This window comes from Sebastes fasciatus, chromosome 6, assembly GCF_043250625.1.
Source record: "Sebastes fasciatus isolate fSebFas1 chromosome 6, fSebFas1.pri, whole genome shotgun sequence".
NCBI classification, from domain to species: Eukaryota; Metazoa; Chordata; class Actinopteri; order Perciformes; family Sebastidae; genus Sebastes; species Sebastes fasciatus.
The window spans coordinates 1,724,626-1,745,645 of record NC_133800.1 but is presented as its reverse complement, the minus strand read 5'-3'; the positions used below and the strand labels follow the sequence as shown (position 1 = coordinate 1,745,645).

The window sequence follows — 21,020 nt, the reverse complement described above, 5'->3', positions numbered from 1 at the left end:
TCTAAGTTGTTACCTCAGATGTAATATCTCAAACAAAGCCAGTGGACCAAAAAGTGCATATTGCTGGCATCAATTCCAGTATGTTGTGTGGAGATAGACTATACATTCATAGTATGCAAACTCTTTTAGAGAACACCATATTGACTGTAATGTGGATACATAGAAGAGAGAAATGTTGTGGTTAAATTAGTAGCCCCCCCTAAATATAACACACATTTTCAAATAGCATGTAGTTTCTATTTCTTTTGGTCTCACACAGTGCACCCTTTGTTCAAGTATTTCCGCCCTAAAGTGATTACGTAACTTTGGCGCCTCTGGGCCACCGTTTCCTTTCCCTTTAAATTGACCAAAAAATGTAATAACGTAAACATACTCCTCAGCGCGGGAAAGCGCCATCTGCTCCTCAACGATGTAAAATTAACCGCCCTTCACTCTCATTGGCTCTGTCGCGGCCGAACGTGAGCGCTGCTCTTCTTCATTGGCCAGTCTTGACGTTAACGTGCAAGAGCGCGCGTCGAGTGTTTAAATCTCATTGGATAAAAACGTCTCGACCAATCCTTGCACACAGCGCGCTCTGTTCTTCCTATTGGTCCGCGGGCTCGCTATGTGGATCCATAGGGCTGATGCCATTGGTTGCTTTTGACATGTGGGATCGGATCCCTGCAGCTGATTGGTCAGTCAACTGCTCGGCGCGATTTTGCAACGCGGGACAACGCTCCTGTGGGCGCACACAAGTCAGTTCAGACGAGCAGCTGCGAGCGCGACCAGAAGGAAACTTCCCATCATCTTCACATCGAACTGTATCCATATATCATCTATCTGCAGAGACTTTGTAGCGAACAGCGGAGCCGAGCTTTTTCTCTTCCTCTCTGGAGATGAAGCACATATTCACCCCGGACTGAAAAGGCGCGCTCTTGATGACTTCTACTCATTCATTGTGTTAAATAACCATTAGAGTGTAAACTGTTACAGTTTCTGGTTGCTTCTGCCGGAGTTTCACCTCCACACGATGGCCGAGAACAAACACCCGCACGTTGTCTTCTGCAACGACTCTCCTAAGAGAGTGCTGGTGTCCGTTATTAAGACCACACCGATCAAACCGAGGACAGCGGAGGCCCTGACGCCCACCAGTCCCGGGTTCAGCGACTTCATGGTCTACCCGTGGAAGTGGGGGGAGAATGCCCACAACGTGACCCTGAGCCCGGGATCACTGAGCGGGGCTTCGTCTCCTACCGGGACCCGGACTGCCAGGGAGGCCGACACGGACACGGACCCTTCAGGTGACCAGATGAGGGTGAGTTCAGCTTATTCTAACCCGGGATGTTACTGAGGAAGCCTGCAGAGGGAGGAGGACACATCACGGTCCACACACTGGTCCACACACTGGTACTGGCTGCTGACTACACTGGCATACTGCAGCTGGAGGCAATACACATATATAGTATTAGAACTACTGATATATAATAACAGCAGCTAGAGGCAATATACATATAGTCATAGGACTACTGATATATAATAACAGCAGCTATAGTGAATACATATAGTCATAGAACTACTGATATATAATAACAGCAGCTGAGGGGGGGAATAGTGCGTGCATGATGCTGTTGACATGTTGAGTCGTTGTAGAACATGAATACAGTTTCCATGTAAATAAGTGTTCATATCTGGTTAAACGGTTCCATGATATGGCCCGGTCTGAGGGGCTGGTTGAGGGGTTGGGGGGTTGAGAGTCATTTAAAAAATTCGCCCGCGCATTAGGGTGTGCCATGGTGGATTTTAAACCCAGGGTTACTTCCTGATTCTGGAGCAGCTGCTCATACATGACGTCTAGTCGCGCGCCAAAACTGTAACCGGATGTGAATGAATTGTAATGGACAAACGTGCGTCCTGCTACAATGTAACACGTGAGCTCAGCTCAGCTCAGGAAATGATGATTGATCTGATGTTGCATTGTACGAAATACAAAACGCTCGTATAACTACTGTGCACTGAATATTTCTTCATTGTAACAACTACAGATGCATATGTGTAATAAGTGTTATGAACATGAGTAGGCTGTATTCAATCACAAAAGTATGAATATAAATATTTTGTACTCAATCTGCCAAATTATGCTCTGCATCTGCTTATGGCTGCTGTTCCAAAAAGAAAATAAGTCCTTATGGTATTTAAGTGCTATAATAAGTCCTTATGGTATTTAAGTGCTATAATAAGTCCTTATGGTATTTAAGTGCTATAATAAGTCCGTATGGTATTTAAGTGCTATAATAAGTCCTTATGGTATTTAAGTGCTATAATAAGTCCTTATGGTATGTAAGTGCTATAATAAGTCCTTATGGTATGTAAGTGCTATAATAAATACTTATGGTATTTAGGTGCTATAATAAGTCCTTATGGTATTTAAGTGCTATAATAAATACTTATGGTATTTAGGTTCTATAATAAATACTTATGGTGTCACAATTCTGTGTATTCTTGCTGTCAGGATGGCATCCGCAGAGGGCGTCCACGGGCTGACACTGTCCGGGAGCTCATAAGCGAGGGGGAGACTTCGTCCAGCCGTATTCGCTGTAACATCTGCAACCGAGTGTTTCCCAGAGAGAAGTCTCTTCAGGCTCACAAGAGGACACACACAGGTGAGACAAACAACATTATAAGGCTTATTGTCAAAAAGACAGGTGCCTTGAGAAAAGGTGGACGTACTGTGTTCCATAATACCGTGTCTTACACTATTAGAAGCAGGGAAGGTCATGTAAACACCTGTCTAACCAGATGTGACACTAACATGCTGGAACATGAATGGGCACAGCTGTGCTTGGTCTGTGAAAGCAGAAAACAACTGACCTCTTAGTGCCTATTCTGAACTTTCAGGCTCTCATTTGAAGGTAGTGCACTGTATTTGTGTATCATATAAGCAGCACTGTGGAGTAATGACTGACCTGTAAATCAAATACTATACTATACAGACTATACTGCTGCTTGAACAATATCCCCATCCCCCTCCCCAGGAGAGAGGCCCTACCTGTGTGACTACCCAAATTGTGGGAAGGCGTTTGTCCAGAGTGGTCAGCTGAAGACGCACCAGCGGCTGCACACTGGGGAAAAACCCTTCGTCTGCTCGGAGAAAGGTGGGGTTGAAATGTGGATTTTTAGAAAAGACCATGCCATTGAGCTTAATGAATTATTATAGTAATCTGCCAAACAACAAATGACCTTTCACTTTAGATACTTTTAGGTACTTTCCAATGGCATGAAATATGGCTCAGTTAATGTGACTGACCGGAGCTTTTAACTGGCTGAGTTCAATATTTGAAGCATTTGGAAAGTACCTGATAAACGCAAAACTTACAGTGTAACTGCCTGCTGTAATATAATATGAATAAAATGACCATCACTCCTAGGGCTGCACAATTAATCAAAATTTTAATCGAAATTGCAATATGCCCTATAGCAATTTTCAAATCGCAGGAGGCGCAATGTGTGTTAAATTAGATATGGTAGTGTTGCAGAGATGTCCTGACCTACACATCATATTAGACTTTTAAAAAAACATCTTTGTATGGTACGGATCCCTACAAAAAATCACACCATTATCATTTAAATATGTTTTTCAATTAAAATGAAAATAATTGTGGAAAAATGTATCATTTCCTCTGATATCGCAAATCATATTGCAATTGCAATATCAGTCCAAAATAGTCACAATTAGATATTTTTTCAAAATTGTTCAACACTAATCACTACCTGAATTTTCTGGTTAATAACAACAACAGTAAGATTTATTCACAATTATTACTTTACTTAATAAGTAATAATTATTTTTTTCCGTCATGCATTACACATCTTAGCTATTGTAAAATGCATTTATTCATACCTGTTGCTCTCTCTGCAGGATGTGGCAATCGGTTCACACACGCCAACCGTCACTGTCCCAAGCATCCTTTCTCCCGCCTGAAGAGAGAGGAACCAAAGGAGGGCCAGGGGAAGGCTCAGTCTGTGGACAACAAGGCCGTGGCAGAGTGGCTGGCAAAGTGAGTGAACACACAGGACTGGTGAACTGCTTTATAAAGCACAACTTCTATTGTGCATTCTCTGCTTACTTTGTATGTTAATATACTCTTCTCTGTCCTTGCAGGTACTGGCAAACCCGTGAGCAGCGTGCCCCCACAACCACCAAGGGGAAGCCACAGGGCAAGGCCAGAGCAGAGGACCAGGAGCAGCAGGATCCCATGGAGTATCTCCAGTCCGATGAAGAGAACGAGGAAGAGGAAGAGACAGCGGAGGAAGAGAAGGGCAGCCAGGGAGGAGCCGCCAAGCGCCGCCTCCAGGAGCAGCGAGAGCGTCTCCACGGTGCTCTGGCACTCATTGAGCTGGCAAACAACCTGTCTGCCTGAACACCCACATACTTCCTGGTCCTGGACTCCCATTCCCCGTCCCTCAAACCTCCATTCCCAACCCCGCCTTCCTGCAGTATGTGATGTAGCTAGAACGTGCTCATAAATGCAGATCAACGACGAGTTTAGTTTATTCTATAAAGTTGTGAAATCAGACTTTGAGAAAGAGCTGAACTGGCCTGAGATCAGTGTTGTGCACAGCCTCATCTACTCCCCCTCACACTCAGCACCTGGAAGGCACAAGCTAAAGCACCTTATTCAGCTTCCATTTTATCCTTTTAGGCTGCTATAATTGTAGATTTGACTATATGAAGAATGTCTTTCTTTCTCCTGTCTTCTAAAGGCAGAGAAAGAGTACCTATTATGGTTTAATTTTGTTTTGTTTGCACTTTGATGGTAACGAGTTTTTGTTGAGTGTATTGTGAGTGTAACAGAGTGTGAATGACTGATATGTATATGTGGATCAAGCTCAGATGGACAGAGTGATACAGGGTGTGGTCAAACATAGGAAATGTTAAGTTGCATTCCAACTGTCAGATGGCCTCTCATCATGCTCCCAGGTTTCATCTCCAGCATTGTAAAGCACAATTTCACCGCCATGACAACGACAGCAGTGGTGGTAGAAATGGACTGAGAAACGTTCAGATAGTTGAAGTTTCACCTCTACGGCACGCTCCAAGAAGAGTGTGTAGGTAGACTGAAGGAGACTAAACAAGTATGCGAATGAGAGGTGATCATTGCAAGCCTAATCCAGAGTTCTGGTTAGGCTCAAGCTATTCACAAAATCCAAACTTTGACAGCTTCACCACTTTGTCATACACATAATAGTATCCGTATGACATTACCAGAGGCGCACAGGAAAAGTTCACCTCGAGCCGACTGTACTGTTTTACAGATTTAGTTAAGTAATCTACAATATTTAAAGGTCCAGAGTGCCTTTTCTGACATACCATATTTCCATTTTAACAGCCATTTTCCTCAGAGATACAAGAAACCTGCAGACCTGAAGCTGTTTTCCAACCAGACGGGAGATATATTACAATGGATGATGTCGGCCACCTTTTATATTAAAAGGTAGCCGACCAGTTATGATAACGGGCATAGAAAAGTAGTAGTGTGTGGTGCATCTATGTCATCTCATTTCAAAAGATTAAATTATGATATTTATTTCACAATATATCTTTTTTTTTTTATGGCTAACATTTTGTTCAACTTTGATATCCCTGGAATCTTTTCACATGTGAAGGGGAATATTCTGGCACCAGCAAAAATCTGCCAAGTTCTAAAATGTAAAAATGAAATCCATTTATGATATGTCACGTAAATTTAGACAACCCCCATTGATTTTCTATTTAGCACTTAACACCTCTATTAAGTCTTGGATTAAGCTTGCAATGCACTGAAGATTAGATTTGTCGTACGTGTCCAACAAAATGGCACTTGTTTTTGATGAACTGATTTTTGTAGTGCTGGGTGTTTTTAGTTTTTATAATTTTATTTTAGCAACACTACATCCTTCAACACTGTATGAAGCCTCTCATAACTGCCCTGTCTCTGGTTGTTTAGGGAAACCCGCACCAACAACCTGTCACTAGCTATGAAGTTTTAATCTGTTTGATTTGAGGATTTACGGTGAAACTGGAAGGCAAGTGAATAGTTGATAATCAAAACACCAAATGATTTATTTGTACCCAATTATAGTATATTTTGAAGCATTTCTAACCCTTAGTCTATTTTGTGGTTTGAGAAGATGGCATTTAATATATATACACATTGTGTTTGTTAGAATATTGAGCGTGTACAATTTACAGAGAGCTTTGAAGTTGAATTTTAGTTTCAGTTTTCCCCTCTGCTAACATCCTCCAACAGTTCTCATGTTTGTGACATTTATAGAGTGCTTGCTTGGTAGACATTTTATTACACATTTTAAAAGGTAAGACTTCTCTGACAGGCTGTCCACACTGTTATAGAATTGTTGGTTTTCAATAAACATTCACTGAACCTGACCCAGAATTTCAACTTCTTGTCAATTTATTATCATGATTTAGTTATAAATAGTAATTAAATAGATAGCATTGATTTTAAATGAACATAAAAATAAAGGTTTAGAAGCAATATGATGTTCCATTATGGAGCAGAACAACACCCCCCAGTGGTGAAAGCTCAAATATTGTCCATTTAGTTTGCAGAGCACTTCCCTGTTGAATCTTCTGTGATGTGAACCTTCAGCTCTTGCACTCCTTCTGCATTATTTCCAGATGATTTGTGGTTAAAGGTGAAATATGAGTACACTAGTCCACCTGACATACTGCAAAGCAAAAGACACAAGCAATGATTTGTAAGGCCTCAGCGGTTACTCAGAGTGACTAACAATGTGCGTACCATGAAGATAAGCTCTACTGTAGTTCATAGATGCCTGTTATAACAAAAACAACAGGCCTTTTTGACTTTCACTTGTTGATAACACAATAACTAATCTTATCTATGTGGAAATGTCTGAGTTTGTACATCCTCGCTTCGCTCTGGATTGGAATTTAATCTCACAATGCTGCTTATAAAACAAGAAATTTAAACATATTAAGAAATGTTAATTTATTAAAGCAGCAGTGGGTAGAAATGGAGCAAATATGCTTAAAGAAAAATATTTTTTATAAAACGGTCACTATATCCTGACAGTAGTGCATGAGACAGGTAATCTGAAAAAATCATGTGCCTCTGTGTCTTCCGGTGCTCCTAACGGCATCTGCAGAATTTCACAGACCGGAGGAAAACAAGCAGTGAGAGCTGATCTGAGGTCTGCCGTCCAGCTGCCATCTATGAGAGCCGGCTGTCAATCACCCGCAAAGTCCGAAAAAACGTTCAAACTAGGCAGCGCTGATCAAAATATGAATCAATATTCTGTTACTGTAATGTCTATTTCTCACCTCAGATGCTCTCAGAATCATCTTAAAGTGTACGTTTTAGCTGTAAAATGAGAAAGTTTGTGACCCGGCAGCCATGTTGAGATCAAGTTGAGGATATTCTAAGCACCGCCCTCCAGCCGGAGCACAGCCAATAGGAACGCTCTCTCTCTCTGAAAAGACCTGTGATTGGCCAAAGTCTCCCGTCACGGGCTAGATGTTCAAACGCCTGAAAACAGAGCCATGAGGAGGAGCAGAAGTATAGTTTTCTCTCAGAACACTTGGATTACAATATGCTGAAAGGTTATTATGGAATTTTTGCCCAATGATGCCAAAAATATACTGCCTACTGCCAATTTTCACCAATTTAGAATTTCAATAGGTCCTCAGACTGACGTTGTCGTTGCTCAGGCCCTAAAAAGGCAAAAGTGAGCATGGCTCACATAACACCTCCCCCCACCCCTCACTGCTTGACCCCTGCTAAAGTAGGGGCAAAGGTTTTGCCCTTTTAGAACATTTTCAACAATTTTGGGCACCCTGGACTTCTAACCCCCGAAAGACACAAATAGACCACACTGTCAATCATCAGACCAAACACAACTAGACCACACTGTCAACCATCACACCAAACACAACTAGACCAAACTGTTAACCAACAGACCAAACACAACTAGACCACACTGTCAACCATCATACCAAACACAACTAGACCACACTGTCAACCATCACACCAAACACAACTAGACCACACTGTCAACCATCACACCAAACACAACTAGACCAAACTGTTAACCAACAGACCAAACACAACTAGACCACACTGTCAACCATCACACCAAACACAACTAGACCACACTGTCAACCATCACACCAAACACAACTAGACCACACTGTCAACCATCATACCAAACACAACTAGACCACACTGTCAACCATCATACCAAACACAACTAGACCACACTGTTAACCATCACACCAAACACAACTAGACCACACTGTTAACCAACAGACCAAACACAACTAGACCACACTGTCAACCATCATACCAAACACAACTAGACCACACTGTCAACCATCATACCAAACACAACTAGACCACACTGTCAACCATCACACCAAACACAACTAGACCAAACTGTTAACCAACAGACCAAACACAACTAGACCACACTGTCAACCATCATACCAAACACAACTAGACCACACTGTCAACCATCACACCAAACACAACTAGACCACACTGTTAACCATCATACCAAACACAACTAGATCACACTGTTAACCATCATACCAAACACAACTAGACCACACTGTCAACCATCACACCAAACACAACTAGACCACACTGTTAACCATCACACCAAACACAACTAGACCACACTGTCAACCATCACACCAAACACAACTAGACCACACTGTTAACCAACAGACCAAACACAACTAGACCACACTGTTAACCATCATACCAAACACAACTAGACCACACTGTCAACCATCACACCAAATTTGAAGTTCCTCAGTTAAATAGTTTTTTCGAATTCTGCTCTGGAAACTAAAGTGTGACACGCGAACGGATGGACGGACGGAAGGACGAACACGCAGAGCGCTATATAGAAGTGGGGGTATAAAAATAAAAATAAAAATATTAAGATAGAAAAGAAAAATAGTAAAGCGTCACTAGACACAAAGGAACAATAATCAATCCCTGTATTGAGAGGGGAAACATGACCTTACTGAAAACACTGGCTGTCTGTTTTAAGATGAAAAAAACGAAATACTTTAAAATAAACAAAATGATGACAGAGAAGAAATATTTAAGGTAACTTATTCTAATCGGGAGGAGCAATTCTAAAAACAACCGAATAAAAAACAAACTGGAATGGAAAATATAAACTCTTACCAAATGCTGAGGCCTAGAAAGTTGGTCCAGGAGAACAGGTAGTCTCCACCCACAAAGATGCCAATATAGGCTACTGCCACATTCTGAAGAAAAGGTCAATATTTATGCAAGTTAGTGATGATCTTGTCTGCAGTTGTTTTCAGATCTGTATGGTTTTCTTTCTGTTACTCAGCAGAACATCTCACGATCGGCTGAACAACAACCAACTCGTTTTTGGTGCAGATTTAGAGACAGAATTCTCAGCATTGCAAGATTGGCCATTTTGAACATGAACAACTGTTTTATGATTGTTTACTATGTGTAGTCTGATGTGGAATCCAGATCCACATACAGGTTCAAAATGAACATAATGAATTGGGTGGGTTGGGCAACCTTAGCAGAGGAATGTATTTCCTGTGCTTTCTGGTCTAAAAATAGTGTTCTTATCAGTGCGTTCTTATCAGCGTGTTCTTACCTTTATTGCCCCCACTACTGTTGTAGTAAGTGCTGAGTTGTAATAGCTGCACAGGACGATGGAATACATCAGCACAAATCTGAAAAACACAACTGAGCATCAGAGGAGGTAATGGAAGCGCTATGGAAGGATGATCTTTTGTTACAAAGGAGTCACAGTAATTAAGCAGTTCAGTAGAACTGAATTCTAGTGACATACCCCATAAAGCAGGACATAAGGAAACAGAAAATAAAAGTGGCTTCAACCCAGTCCTCAAATGTGACTGCCTGTGGATCAAAACATACAAGTTGGTAAGGCAGGAAAAAGCATACAGTTTTGGGCACAAACACCCAGAAAGAACACACTGGATCACAGCGAATCAGTTCCTGTATGTACCTTGTGTAAATCTCCAGTAAATGCACTTGCCAAGAGAGTGGGGATGACAATGATTAGTGCATTGTAAAATAAGACACCATACTTCCCAAGGCCCTGACAAAAAAGAGGAAAGTATTAGATACTTGCTTGTGTAACAAACAGCAAACCTAAAAACAGTTACTTTTACTGCATGTCAAAGATCCCATATCGTGCTCATTTTCAGGTTCATACCTTTATTTTGGGTTTCTACTAGAACATGTTTAGATGCTGTAATGTTTAAAAAATATATATTTTCCTCATACTGTCTGCCTGAATATACCTGTATTGACCCTTTGTCTGAAACACTCCGTTTTAGTGCATTTCAATGGAATTGCAACGGAATTGCGTTGCTAGGCAACAGTTTGGGTCCATGTTTACTTCCTGTCAGTTGATGTTATTTACATACTCTAGAAAATAAACGGTGACACATTTAGAATGTTTATGTTTAAAACCGTGTAATTGGCTAAATATTGTAAATTTGTGACATCACAAATGGACAGAAATCCTAACGGCTTGTTTCAAACGCACAATTTCTGAATACGGGCTGTTTGTATTTCTCCGTATATTGAGCGTTTTGATACTTTCACAGTATTTATATATCACTTAAACCTGCTTTATAATATAAAAGACACGAAAATCAAAATTTTTACAATATGGGACCTTTAAGTTCTCACTAAACCTTTTCTCTGAACAGGGCTCTGTATCCTGTTTGCTTAATGGGTGGATTAACAAAACCAAAGCCATTACCTTTGTTCACACCCTACAATGCTGAAGTTGAAAATCTAATCTTTTGTCATTTTTGATTCTATACCATATATAGAATATCAATGTTTATCTGTTGACGAAATATAATCGGTCCAAACCCATTGTTTCCCAGCAAAGATCTTAGATGTATGGAAGCAATCCAAATAGTTTGAACACCATTCCTTCTTTGGCAGGACAACTGTGCAGTAACATAATCTCCTATCACCTGAAAATTTGTCTGCAGTTAACCACGCCTACACAGACAGTCAGCTGTTGTGAAACTCCCAGTAAAATGCACTACAAATAGTCTACATTTGTACAGAATGTGCAGGGAATGTTACCTCAGTGCCAAGTTTCTTCTTGGTGTACACATTGCTGGCAGCAGTGAAGGCATCATTGAGCAGGATGAACGTATAGCCTTCCAGGTCGAAGGCCAGGTCAGAACTAGAGGAGGGGAAAACATGGAGGGAAAGCACAGGGGTTCAGTTCTTAAGAGATCCATAAACACAATTGTAATTCACTTCATTTACCTTCAAATGCCATACCTAGCAGCGACCATGGCACCGAGGACTATGGCCACAACACTGTACACAAGACGTCTGGAGAATGTTTTTCTGAAAAAAGGAACACTGAAACAATCAGATCAAAACCAAAAGCTCCTTTCTTGTTTAACTCTGCTGATAAACTGATTATTAATCTCTCCATGTAAGACTGCCTCATGAAAGGTTTGTTTTCATCTCCCAAATGTTTTCATTATAGATTATTATTATTATTATTATCATGTGCAATACTACATTTTCCATTCCCATATGCAATATCACTGTTCATTGTGTGCAATATTAATGTCCATCATGTGCAATAATTCCGTTAAAGAAACAAAAACCCACAATGGTCACTGAAATAACTTGAAACTGACAAAAGTAATAATAAATCAAAATTTACTGAAAATGAAATAATGAAAATCAGACATTGCTTTTGAATTGTGGTTCAACAGAATCATTTTAAAAAACAAACTAATGAAACTGGCCTGGACAAAAATGATGGAACCCCTAGAAAAGATCGAAAATAGTTTGACCATAGGGACATGTTAAACTAAGGTGTGTCCTGTAATTAGCATCACAGGTGTCTTCAAACTTGTAATCAGTCAGTCTGCCTATTTAAAGGTTGAAAAGTAGTCACTGTGCTGTTTGGTATCATGGTGTGTACCACACTGAACATGGACCACAGAAAGCTAAGGAGAGAGTTGTCTCAGGAGATTAGAAAGAAAATGATAGACCTTCATGTTAAAGGTAAAGGCTATAAGACCATCTCCAAGCAGCCTGATGTTCCTGTGACTACAGTTGCACATATTATTCAGAAGTTTAAGGTCCACGGGACTGTATCCAACCTCCCTGGACGTGGCCGCAAGAGGAAAATTGATGACAAATTGAAGAGACGGATAATACAAATAGTAACCAAAGAGCCCAGAACAACTTCCAAAGAGATTAGAGGTGAACTCCAATGTCAAGGTACATCAGTGTCAGATCGCACCATCCGTCGCTGTTTGAGCCAAAGTGGACTTAATGGAAGACGACTGAGGAGGATGCAAATCATAAAAAAGCGAGACTGGAATTTGCCAAAATGCATATTGACAAGCCACAAAGCTTCTGGGAGAATGTCCTTTGGACAGATGAGACAAAACTGGAGCTTTTTGGCAAGTCACATCAGCTCTATGTTCACAGAGGCAAAAATGAAGCATACAAAGAAAAGAACACTGTACCTAATGTGAAACATGGAGGAGGCTCGGTTATGTTATGGGGCTGCTTTGCTGCATCTGGCACAGGGTGTCTTGAATCTGTGCATGGTACAATGAAATCTCAAGACTATCAAGGCATTCTGGAGCGAAATGTGCTGCCCAGTGTCAGAAAGCTTGGTCTCAGTTGCAGGTCATGGGTCCTCAAACAGGATAATGACCCAAAACACAGCTAAAAACACCCAAGAATGGCCAAGAACAAAACATTGGACTATTCTGAAGTGGCCTTCTATGAGCCCTGATCTAAATCCTATTGAACATCTGTGGAAGGAGCTGAAACATGCAGTCTTGAGAAGGCACCCTTCAAACCTGAGACAGCTGGAGCAGTTTGCTCACGAGGAGTGGGCCGAAATACCTGTCGACAGGTGCAGAAGTCTCATTGAGAGTTACAGAAATCGCTTGTTTGCAGTGAGTGCCTCAAAAGGTTGTGCAACAAAATATTAAGTTAAGGGTACCATCATTTTTGTCCAGGCCAGTTTCATTAGTTTGTTTTTTAAAATGATTCTGTTGAACCACAATTCAAAAGCAATGTTGGATTTTCATTAGTTCATTTTCAGTAAATTTTGATTTATTATTACTTTTGTCAGTTTCAAGTTATTTCAGTGACCATTGTGGGTTTTTCTTTCTTTAACGGAAGGGTACCAACAATTTTGTCCACGTCTGTATTACTTCCTTTTCTGTTTTTAGCTTACTTTACCTTTTTTATTTTACTTATCTTATTTACTAATTTTACTGAATGTATCTTACTTAATTGTTATTCTATTAGGCGCTGGTGCTAGAAATAGTACTTTTTATTTTATTGAATTTTGAGCAATCTCTGGCACAAGAATTTCCTTCGGGATTAATAAAGTTCTATTTTATCTTATCTTATCTTATCTCTGTAAATTGATTACTAATAATGAGATTTTATTGAATATATAATAATGTGAATCTTAATTCTATTTCAGCACTTTGTCTACTTCATGGATGTATGCTAGTGTGTAATCTTATTTTTTTTCCTTCTTCTGTCTCTCTCTTTACCATTCTTTGTAATATTTTACTCTCTGTTTATAATTCATTAAGGCATGCACTGGACAGCGCCCTGATAAAGCCCCTCTGAGTTTTGTTTTTGCATCTCTCATCACATTTGTTGTTGTTTATGTAATATCAACTTTTTATATGTGTAAACAAATAAAATCTAACTCTAATATACACAACGTACAGTACTTTCAGACCAGTTGAGTCATAATTCAAAGCTGCAAAAGCAATATTTAAATCAGAGATATGTGTTACCTTAGCAGATATATTTCCAAGATCATTGTCATCAATATGGTGAATTTCCGTAGTACTGTAAACATGGGTAAACTGTAAAAGACAACATGTTCTTGAGAAGACCACATGAATGAGCACTGTGAAACTTCAGGACTAAAATAAAAGACAAACTGGTAAAACCTGAGTTTTTTGGTGCTTGCCAGTCCGGTTATATGGTTCCCCAGATACAGTAAAGGAAGTGGGAAAATCTGGCGGCAAAATAAAGGCGTATGATATTTTTGAAAACAGAATTGAATTAAATAAAGATGAACGATGAAGAATATGTTTATGAAAAATGAGAAATGCTTACTTTAAAGAGAATACCTCTGTCAAAATCTGGAAACTGGACTGTTTTTCTCATTTTGGCAGCAGAAAGCAAAACCAGAGTGGTGATCATCTGAAAGGACAAAAGTGACCATGAAATTTGTGTACATATGACACACACACACACACACACACAAACACACAAACACACACACACACACACACACACAGAGAGAGAGAAACATCCACACTGGGACAACTTACTAGGGGTGTAAGAACATATTGGAAATATTGAATATTGTGATATAATGTTTTGTGATACTGTATCATTTCTTAATATATATATTTTATATGAATTAAAGCTGAAGTAGGCGAGATTGGAGCAAATATGATTAAAAAAAGTTATTTTTATAAAACTGTCACTATAAGAGCTGGCATTACGAGAAATAGGGGAAGAAATAGAAAAGAGGAGACAATCATGACAGGTTAAGAACCGTATGTTTTGTGATCACTGTCAAGTAGCCTATCAGAAACTGTAACCTAGAGCATGTGCTTGTTAGTTGCAGGAAATGATACATGTGACTCAGGTCATTTGGTCCACGTCTCAAGTCCTTAGTTAAAGCTGCAGTGGGTAGAAATGGAGCAAATATGATTAAAAAAATATATTTTTATAAAACGGTCACTATATCGTAACAGTAGAGCATGAGACAGGTAATCTGAAAAAAATCATGTGCCTCTGTGTCCTCCGGTGCTCCTAACGGCATCTGCAAGATTTCACAGACTGGAGGAAAACAAGCAGTAAGATCTGATCTGGAGTCTGCTGTCCAGCTGCCATCTATGAGAGCCGGATGTCAATCACTCGCGAACTCCGACCAAACGGTCAAACTAGGCAGCGCTGATCAAATATGAATCAATATTCTGTTACTGTAATGCCTATTTCATTTCAGAATCATCTTGTAGTGTACTGTTTAGCTGTAAAATGAGAACGTTTTTGACACGGCAGCCATGTTGAGATCAGGTTGAGATGGCTTGAAGGAACACCAATTACCGGTCACATGACCGGAGCACAGCCAATAGGAACGCTCTCTCTCTCTCTGAAATTACCTGTGATTGGTCAAAGTCTCCTGTCATGGGTTAGATGTTCTAAAGTCTGAAAACAGAGACATGAGGAGGAGCAGAAGTCTAGCTCTCAGAACACTTGAATTACAATATGCTGAAATGTTATTATGGAATTTTTGCCCAATGATGCCAAAAATATACTGCCTACTGCCACTTTAATGACTAATATATATATATATTAATAGTTTACATGCAAAGATGAACTCAGTCAATACTTTATTTCTCTCAAAGTAGTGCTATGATGTTGGATGTAGAGCTGCAACGAATAATCAATTAGTTGTCAACTACTATATTAATCACCAACTATTTTGATAATTTTTTAAGAGTCAACATTCTCAGATTCAAGCTTCTTAAAGGGACTCTATATAAGAATCAGAAATGTCTGGTTAACGGCGACACCTGTGGCCGTTAAGTCAAACAAAGTCAGCGTACTGTTACTCGCGCTTGTGCTCGCTCTACATAGAAATGAACGGGCATCGCTCAAAACAGTGAGGCGACACACGTCAGCTAAAAGCACAATATCACTCTATATTTCAGCTGCTTGGCAGTAATGTTAGCTGACCAGACGAAGGTCTCTCCATGAATCAATGCTGATCCAAGTGTTGGCTTTTCCTGCCTCAGCCTCCCGACCGCGGCCGGAGGGAACAGGGGAGACGGCGGACTCTTGGTCGGAGACGATAACGTTTCTCTCTGCGGAGCCCCGTCACTTCACAAGACACAGGAAACCTCTGTTGGTCTGGAGGAGCTGCAGCAGTTATTTCTGCACAAACGTCCACTGAACATTCACTAGATATTCTCAGAGCTAAACTAACTCTTCTGCAGTGTGAAGTGTGCGCGCATGCACATGAGAGTGGAGCAAGAGAGCGAGTGAGAATGCGCGCGGTGTGTGAGTGAAGGCAAGCAGTCAGAGGAGCAGAGTACAGCAGAGACTCCGGCCCTGGAGACCAAAGCCACCGTCTCCCCCTGCGTCCTCCGACCGTGGCCAACAGTGTTTAACAGACGGGCTTCACTAGATACAACCAAGAGGTTTTGGTGCTTCTGTGTAATTTGTGTTGGAGTCTGAGTCTGAACAGCGTAGCCACATGCGAACGTGCATGGGACACCGACCCGGAATGATTTATACCTGTAAGAAGTTACAAAGAGTCCCTTTAAATGTGAATATTTTCTGGTTTCTTTCCTCCTCTATGACAGTAAACTGAATATCTTTGAGTTTTGGACAAAACAATACATTTGAGCACATTGTCTTTTCTTTATGAAAATAATCATCAGTTGTAGCCCTAGTTGGATGTTACAGGGACTGTGACAAATGCAGATCCCACTATTCTGATCGTATAAAAAAAGTAAACTTTTTCGACTCTGATTTTATGCATATGGTGGTGTGTTCTTTATACTATTTTATTTTTTTATTTTATTATTACTACTAGACAGTTTTCCTAAATTTAGATTTTTAAAAAATAGATTGAATCGTAACCCCTGTATCGTGATACGCATGGTATCGCCAGATTCTTGCCAATACACAGCTCTACAACTTACCTGGCCGATTCCCAGACACATGTAGGAGGGAAACCTGCAACGCAAACAGTTTAACAGTGTGATTCCAAAATGACCAATTCAGTGTAATTCTAAGCTTCCTCTGTTTGTGTGAGCTTTCTCCATTTACATGTGGAACGTAACTACATTTACTCAAGTACTGTACTAATTACAATTATGTACAATTGTTATCTGATACCTTCATTTACTAGGTTGCATATTCATATTTAAATTATAGATTAACATAGGCTACAACTTTTCACAAGCTACCCAGCAGATAATGTATTTGAAGTAGTTAAATTAATGAATTATTGAGCATTACAGTGACATAAACATGTATAAATAATTATAACACATTAATAAGAGTATTCTACATAATGAGTAGGCTTACATTTAGGCCACTTTAAGAAGGCTATGTTTTGATGCCAATACTTTTGTAGCTACTTTCACTTCAGTTAAACATTTAAATTTGACTTGAAAAAGAGTATTTCTACCACACTGCTTCTTGGTCAGTGTATCTTTTGGAAATTCGATTTTCCTTTCACAAACGGATATTAAAGAACAAAACATTAGAGGTTATTTGATTTTCGCTTTAAAATACAAAAAGTAATATTGAAATCTTTTTCTTTATCAGGGTCAAAGAGGGATGAACGGAAGTTGCCATTTACAAAGTAAGAGCGCGTATGAGGACGGTGAGAGAAAAAGAAGCACGGTGCTGCTGTGTGACTGAAGGTGATGGACATGGATCAGTACGTAGTTTTTTGAAACATTAAGAGAGTGTGTCTCAGAGAAGAAGACATGTCACAGCACCGTCCTCATACGCGCTCTTACTTTGTAAATGGCAACTTCCGGTCGCAGGATATGAAAAAAACGGGCGTTTTTTTCGTTTCTGTCTTCTAGTGATTTTATTTTTTGTTTTTAGAAATAGAAAATTGAAATCTACCCGTTTTTTAAGTTGAGTTCATCCCTTTTTGACCCTGATAAAGAAAAACAGAAACGTCTTGTATTTCAGTTTTATTTTTGTTTTTAAAACGAAAATCAAATTAGAAACACATTTTCTGTTATTTAATATCCGTTTGTGAAAATAAAATCGATTGACCAAAAGATACCCAGACCAGACCAGACCAGACCCAGACCCTGACCCCTCTTTGTCCACCTGATGAAGGACTCGATGACAACATAACTTTAACCCGGTACCGGGTCTAGGTAATTACCTGTAGCTCGTCAGCACGGTTTTATTCACCACCGTGATGAGAAACGAACTGCCGGCGTAGAACACGGCCGAGTAGAACCGGAGCAGTCCGGAGTGTTGGACGGGTTCTTGACAGGCGGTGGCGGACATCGTCATGTACCTGAAAGAGAAACACACCTGTTCCACTTTCAGAAAGGTTTCACTGAGGCGGAGGAACGCTGGCTTGCGTTCGAAAAGTCAAATAATTACGTCCTAAAGTCTTTTCCTAACCACTTTTCCTTGACCTCGATGGAAAACGTCATGAGGTCAAAGAAAGATGAGAAGGAGAATTCAGAAGGACTCAGGAAAAGACAAAAGCGGTGTTAGGAGAATCCGACTGCACTTTCACTAGACTCCGTTATTATGATGCGACGGCGGCGGATGTTAGTGACGTGGTCTGCCGTGGTGGAACTACAATGTTCTGAAGATGGACTACAAAAGACGCACTCCCCCCGTGCGTTATTAAATAGGTCTTTCAGTGACAGACTCCTTCACCTGCGGTGTGTTAAAGAGAGATACCACAGGTCCTCCTGCTGCTGGAACACTTTACATCAACAGATAATAAAGGATGATCTGACCTAACGTGGACAACCGGTGAAAAACATCACTTCATTACCAAGGTTGGAATTGAAATAAACAGGAATATATGATAAATATTGAGTTAATTGTTGGAGTTATGGAGAAGGGGTTGGACCATATACTGTAAGTGTAGGCTGTACTTCTTCCAACTTCTTTTCGGACATGAAATATGTATTTATGTTGATTATTTGTTAATTGGTTGTTTTCTGTTAATTTTATTAGTTATTCTTGTTTTGTTTTTTACTGAGGTATTTGTTACATGTTCAAAATAAATAATTAATTAAAAATAAGGTGAAACGAAATGGTTGTCACTGTCCACTCATATTAAACATGAATCCAAATTACTATATGACTGTATGAGAATAATATGCAATATCAGCATATCGTTTGTTATTATGAACGACCAAATGGTGCGTCGCTTTAAATGCTGCGGCAGCAAGGAACTGTGGGATGTTATTGTCTCGTTTCCTTTGGTTGGATGGTCCAGTGTATCCTCTGCTAAAGGAGATAATAAAGGAAGCATTGAAGCTCTTTTCCTTAACATTTGGTGAATTCGAACAGCTCTTATCATGGCTGCTACTGAGGTACTTCCGGGTCACTCCGTTAGGAACCTTCCTAACCCTGGTCTGGTGGGAGGACCCACAACCGGAGAGAGAGACAGCTCTGGGAGGTCCTACAGCCGGAGAGAGAGAGACGGCTCTGGGGGGGTCCTACAGCCGAAGAAAGAGACGGCTCTGGGAGGTCCTACAGCCGGAGAGAGAGAGACGGCTCTGGGAGGTCCTATAGCCGAAGAAAGAGACGGCTCTGGGAGGTCCTACAGCCGGAGAGAGAGAGACGGCTCTGGGGGGTCCTACAGCCGAAGAAAGAGACGGCTCTGGGAGGTCCTACAGCCGGAGAGAGAGAGACGGCTCTGGGAGGTCCTACAGCCGTAGAAAGAGACGGCTCTGGGAGGTCCTACAGCCGTAGAAAGAGACAGCTCTGGGAGGTCCTACAGCCGGAGAGAGAGAGACGGCTCTGGGGGGTCCTACAGCCGAAGAAAGAGACGGCTCTGGGAGGTCCTACAGCAGAAGAAAGAGACGGCTCTGGGGGGTCCTACAGCCGAAGAAAGAGACGGCTCTGGGAGGTCCTACAGCCGGAGAGAGAGAGACGACTCTGGGAGGTCCTATAGCCGAAGAAAGAGACGGCTCTGGGAGGTCCTACAGCCGGAGAGAGAGAGACGGCTCTGGGGGGTCCTACAGCCGAAGAAAGAGACGGCTCTGGGAGGTCCTACAGCAGAAGAAAGAGACGGCTCTGGGGGGTCCTACAGCCGAAGAAAGAGACGGCTCTGGGAGGTCCTACAGCCGGAGAGAGAGAGACGACTCTGGGGGGTCCTACAGCCGAAGAAAGAGACGGCTCTGGGAGGTCCTACAGCCGGAGAGAGAGACGGCTCTGGGAGGTCCTACAGCCGTAGAAAGAGACGGCTCTGGGAGGTCCTACAGCAGGAGAGAGAGAGACGGCTCTGGGAGGTCCTACAGCCGGAGAGAGACGGCTCTGGGAGGTCCTATAGCCGGAGAGAGACGGCTCTGGGAGGTCCTACAGCCGTAGAAAGAGACGGCTCTGGGAGGTCCTACAGCCGTAGAAAGAGACGGCTCTGGGAGGACCTACAGCCATAGAAAGAGACGGCTCTGGGAGGTCCTACAGCCGTAGAAAGAGACGGCTCTGGGAGGTCCTACAGCAGGAGAGAGAGAGACGGCTCTGGGAGGTCCTACAGCCGGAGAGAGACGGCTCTGGGAGGTCCTATAGCCGGAGAGAGACGGCTCTGGGAGGTCCTACAGCCGGAGAGAGACGGCTCTGGGAGGTCCTACAGCCGGAGAGAGACGGCTCTGGGAGGTCCTATAGCCGGAGAGAGACGGCTCTGGGAGGTCCTACAGCCGTAGAAAGAGACGGCTCTGGGAGGTCCTACAGCCGTAGAAAGAGACGGCTCTGGGAGGACCTACAGCCGTAGAAAGAGACGGCTCTGGGAGGTCCTACAGCCGTAGAAAGAGACGGCTCTGGGAGGTCCTACAGCCGAGACGGCTCTGGGAGGTCCTACAGCCGAAGAAAGAGACGGCTCTGGGAGGTCCTACAGCCGGAGAGAGAGAGAGACGGCTCTGGGGGGTCCGACAGCCGGAGAGAGAGAGACGGCTCTGGGGGGTCCTACAGCCGAAGAAAGAAACGGCTCTGGGAGGTCCTACAGCCGGAGAGAGAAAGGCGGCTCTTGGAGGTCCTACAGCCAGAGAGAGAGACGGCTCTGGGGGGTCATACAGCCGGAGAGAGAGAGACGGCTCTGGGGGGTCCTACAGCTGGAGAGAGAGAGACGGCTCTGGGGGGTCCTACAGCAGAAGAAAGAGACGGCTCTGGGAGGACCTACAGCCGGAGAGAAAGACAGCTCTGGGAGGTCCTACAGCC

The 21,020-nt window shown here is 41.9% G+C and overlaps 2 protein-coding genes across 3 annotated transcripts; one reads left to right on the top strand and one right to left on the bottom strand.

Moving 5' to 3' along the window:
• Positions 1–706: 706 nt before the first annotated feature.
• On the top strand, positions 707–6,401 carry znf367 (zinc finger protein 367). The gene is made up of 5 exons (XM_074637160.1): positions 707–1,294; positions 2,489–2,639; positions 3,012–3,131; positions 3,896–4,034; positions 4,139–6,401. The coding sequence occupies exons 1-5, from the start codon at positions 1,010–1,012 to the stop codon at positions 4,395–4,397; spliced, it is 954 nt and encodes a 317-aa protein (XP_074493261.1). The 5' UTR covers positions 707–1,009; the 3' UTR covers positions 4,398–6,401.
• On the bottom strand, positions 5,596–18,377 carry slc35d2 (solute carrier family 35 member D2). 2 transcript variants are annotated; one of them, XM_074637159.1, is made up of 13 exons: positions 17,998–18,040; positions 16,787–16,820; positions 15,239–15,284; positions 14,181–14,267; positions 14,012–14,079; positions 13,853–13,924; positions 11,334–11,402; positions 11,130–11,232; positions 10,027–10,119; positions 9,850–9,917; positions 9,652–9,730; positions 9,198–9,280; positions 5,596–6,705 (listed from the first exon to the last, which is right to left on the bottom strand). In XM_074637159.1, exons 3-13 carry the CDS (start codon positions 15,263–15,265, stop codon positions 6,576–6,578), a joined length of 879 nt encoding a protein of 292 aa, XP_074493260.1. In that variant the 5' UTR covers positions 15,266–15,284; positions 16,787–16,820; positions 17,998–18,040; the 3' UTR covers positions 5,596–6,575. The 2 variants fall into 2 exon arrangements, with proteins under 2 accessions (XP_074493260.1, XP_074493259.1); XM_074637158.1 differs by lacking the exon at positions 15,239–15,284 and having other exon boundaries at positions 17,998–18,377.
• Between the last annotated feature and the right edge of the window lie 2,643 nt (positions 18,378–21,020).

Bases quoted from the DNA above. Each gene is read 5' to 3' on its own strand.
- znf367 (XM_074637160.1), top strand. From the start codon at position 1,010: ATGGCCGAGAACAAACACCCGCACGTTGTCTTCTGCAACGACTCTCCT. The intron at 3,132-3,895 runs GTGGGGTTGAAA...CTCTCTCTGCAG, and splicing joins CTTCGTCTGCTCGGAGAAAG to GATGTGGCAATCGGTTCACA. The intron at 4,035-4,138 runs GTGAGTGAACAC...CTGTCCTTGCAG, and splicing joins GTGGCAGAGTGGCTGGCAAA to GTACTGGCAAACCCGTGAGC.
- slc35d2 (XM_074637158.1), bottom strand. From the start codon at position 18,131: ATGACGATGTCCGCCACCGCCTGTCAAGAACCCGTCCAACACTCCGGA. The intron at 14,268-16,786 runs GTAAGTTGTAGA...TTGTCCTTTCAG, and splicing joins TGTGTCTGGGAATCGGCCAG to ATGATCACCACTCTGGTTTT. The intron at 14,080-14,180 runs GTAAGCATTTCT...TTTTGCCGCCAG, and splicing joins ACAGAGGTATTCTCTTTAAA to ATTTTCCCACTTCCTTTACT.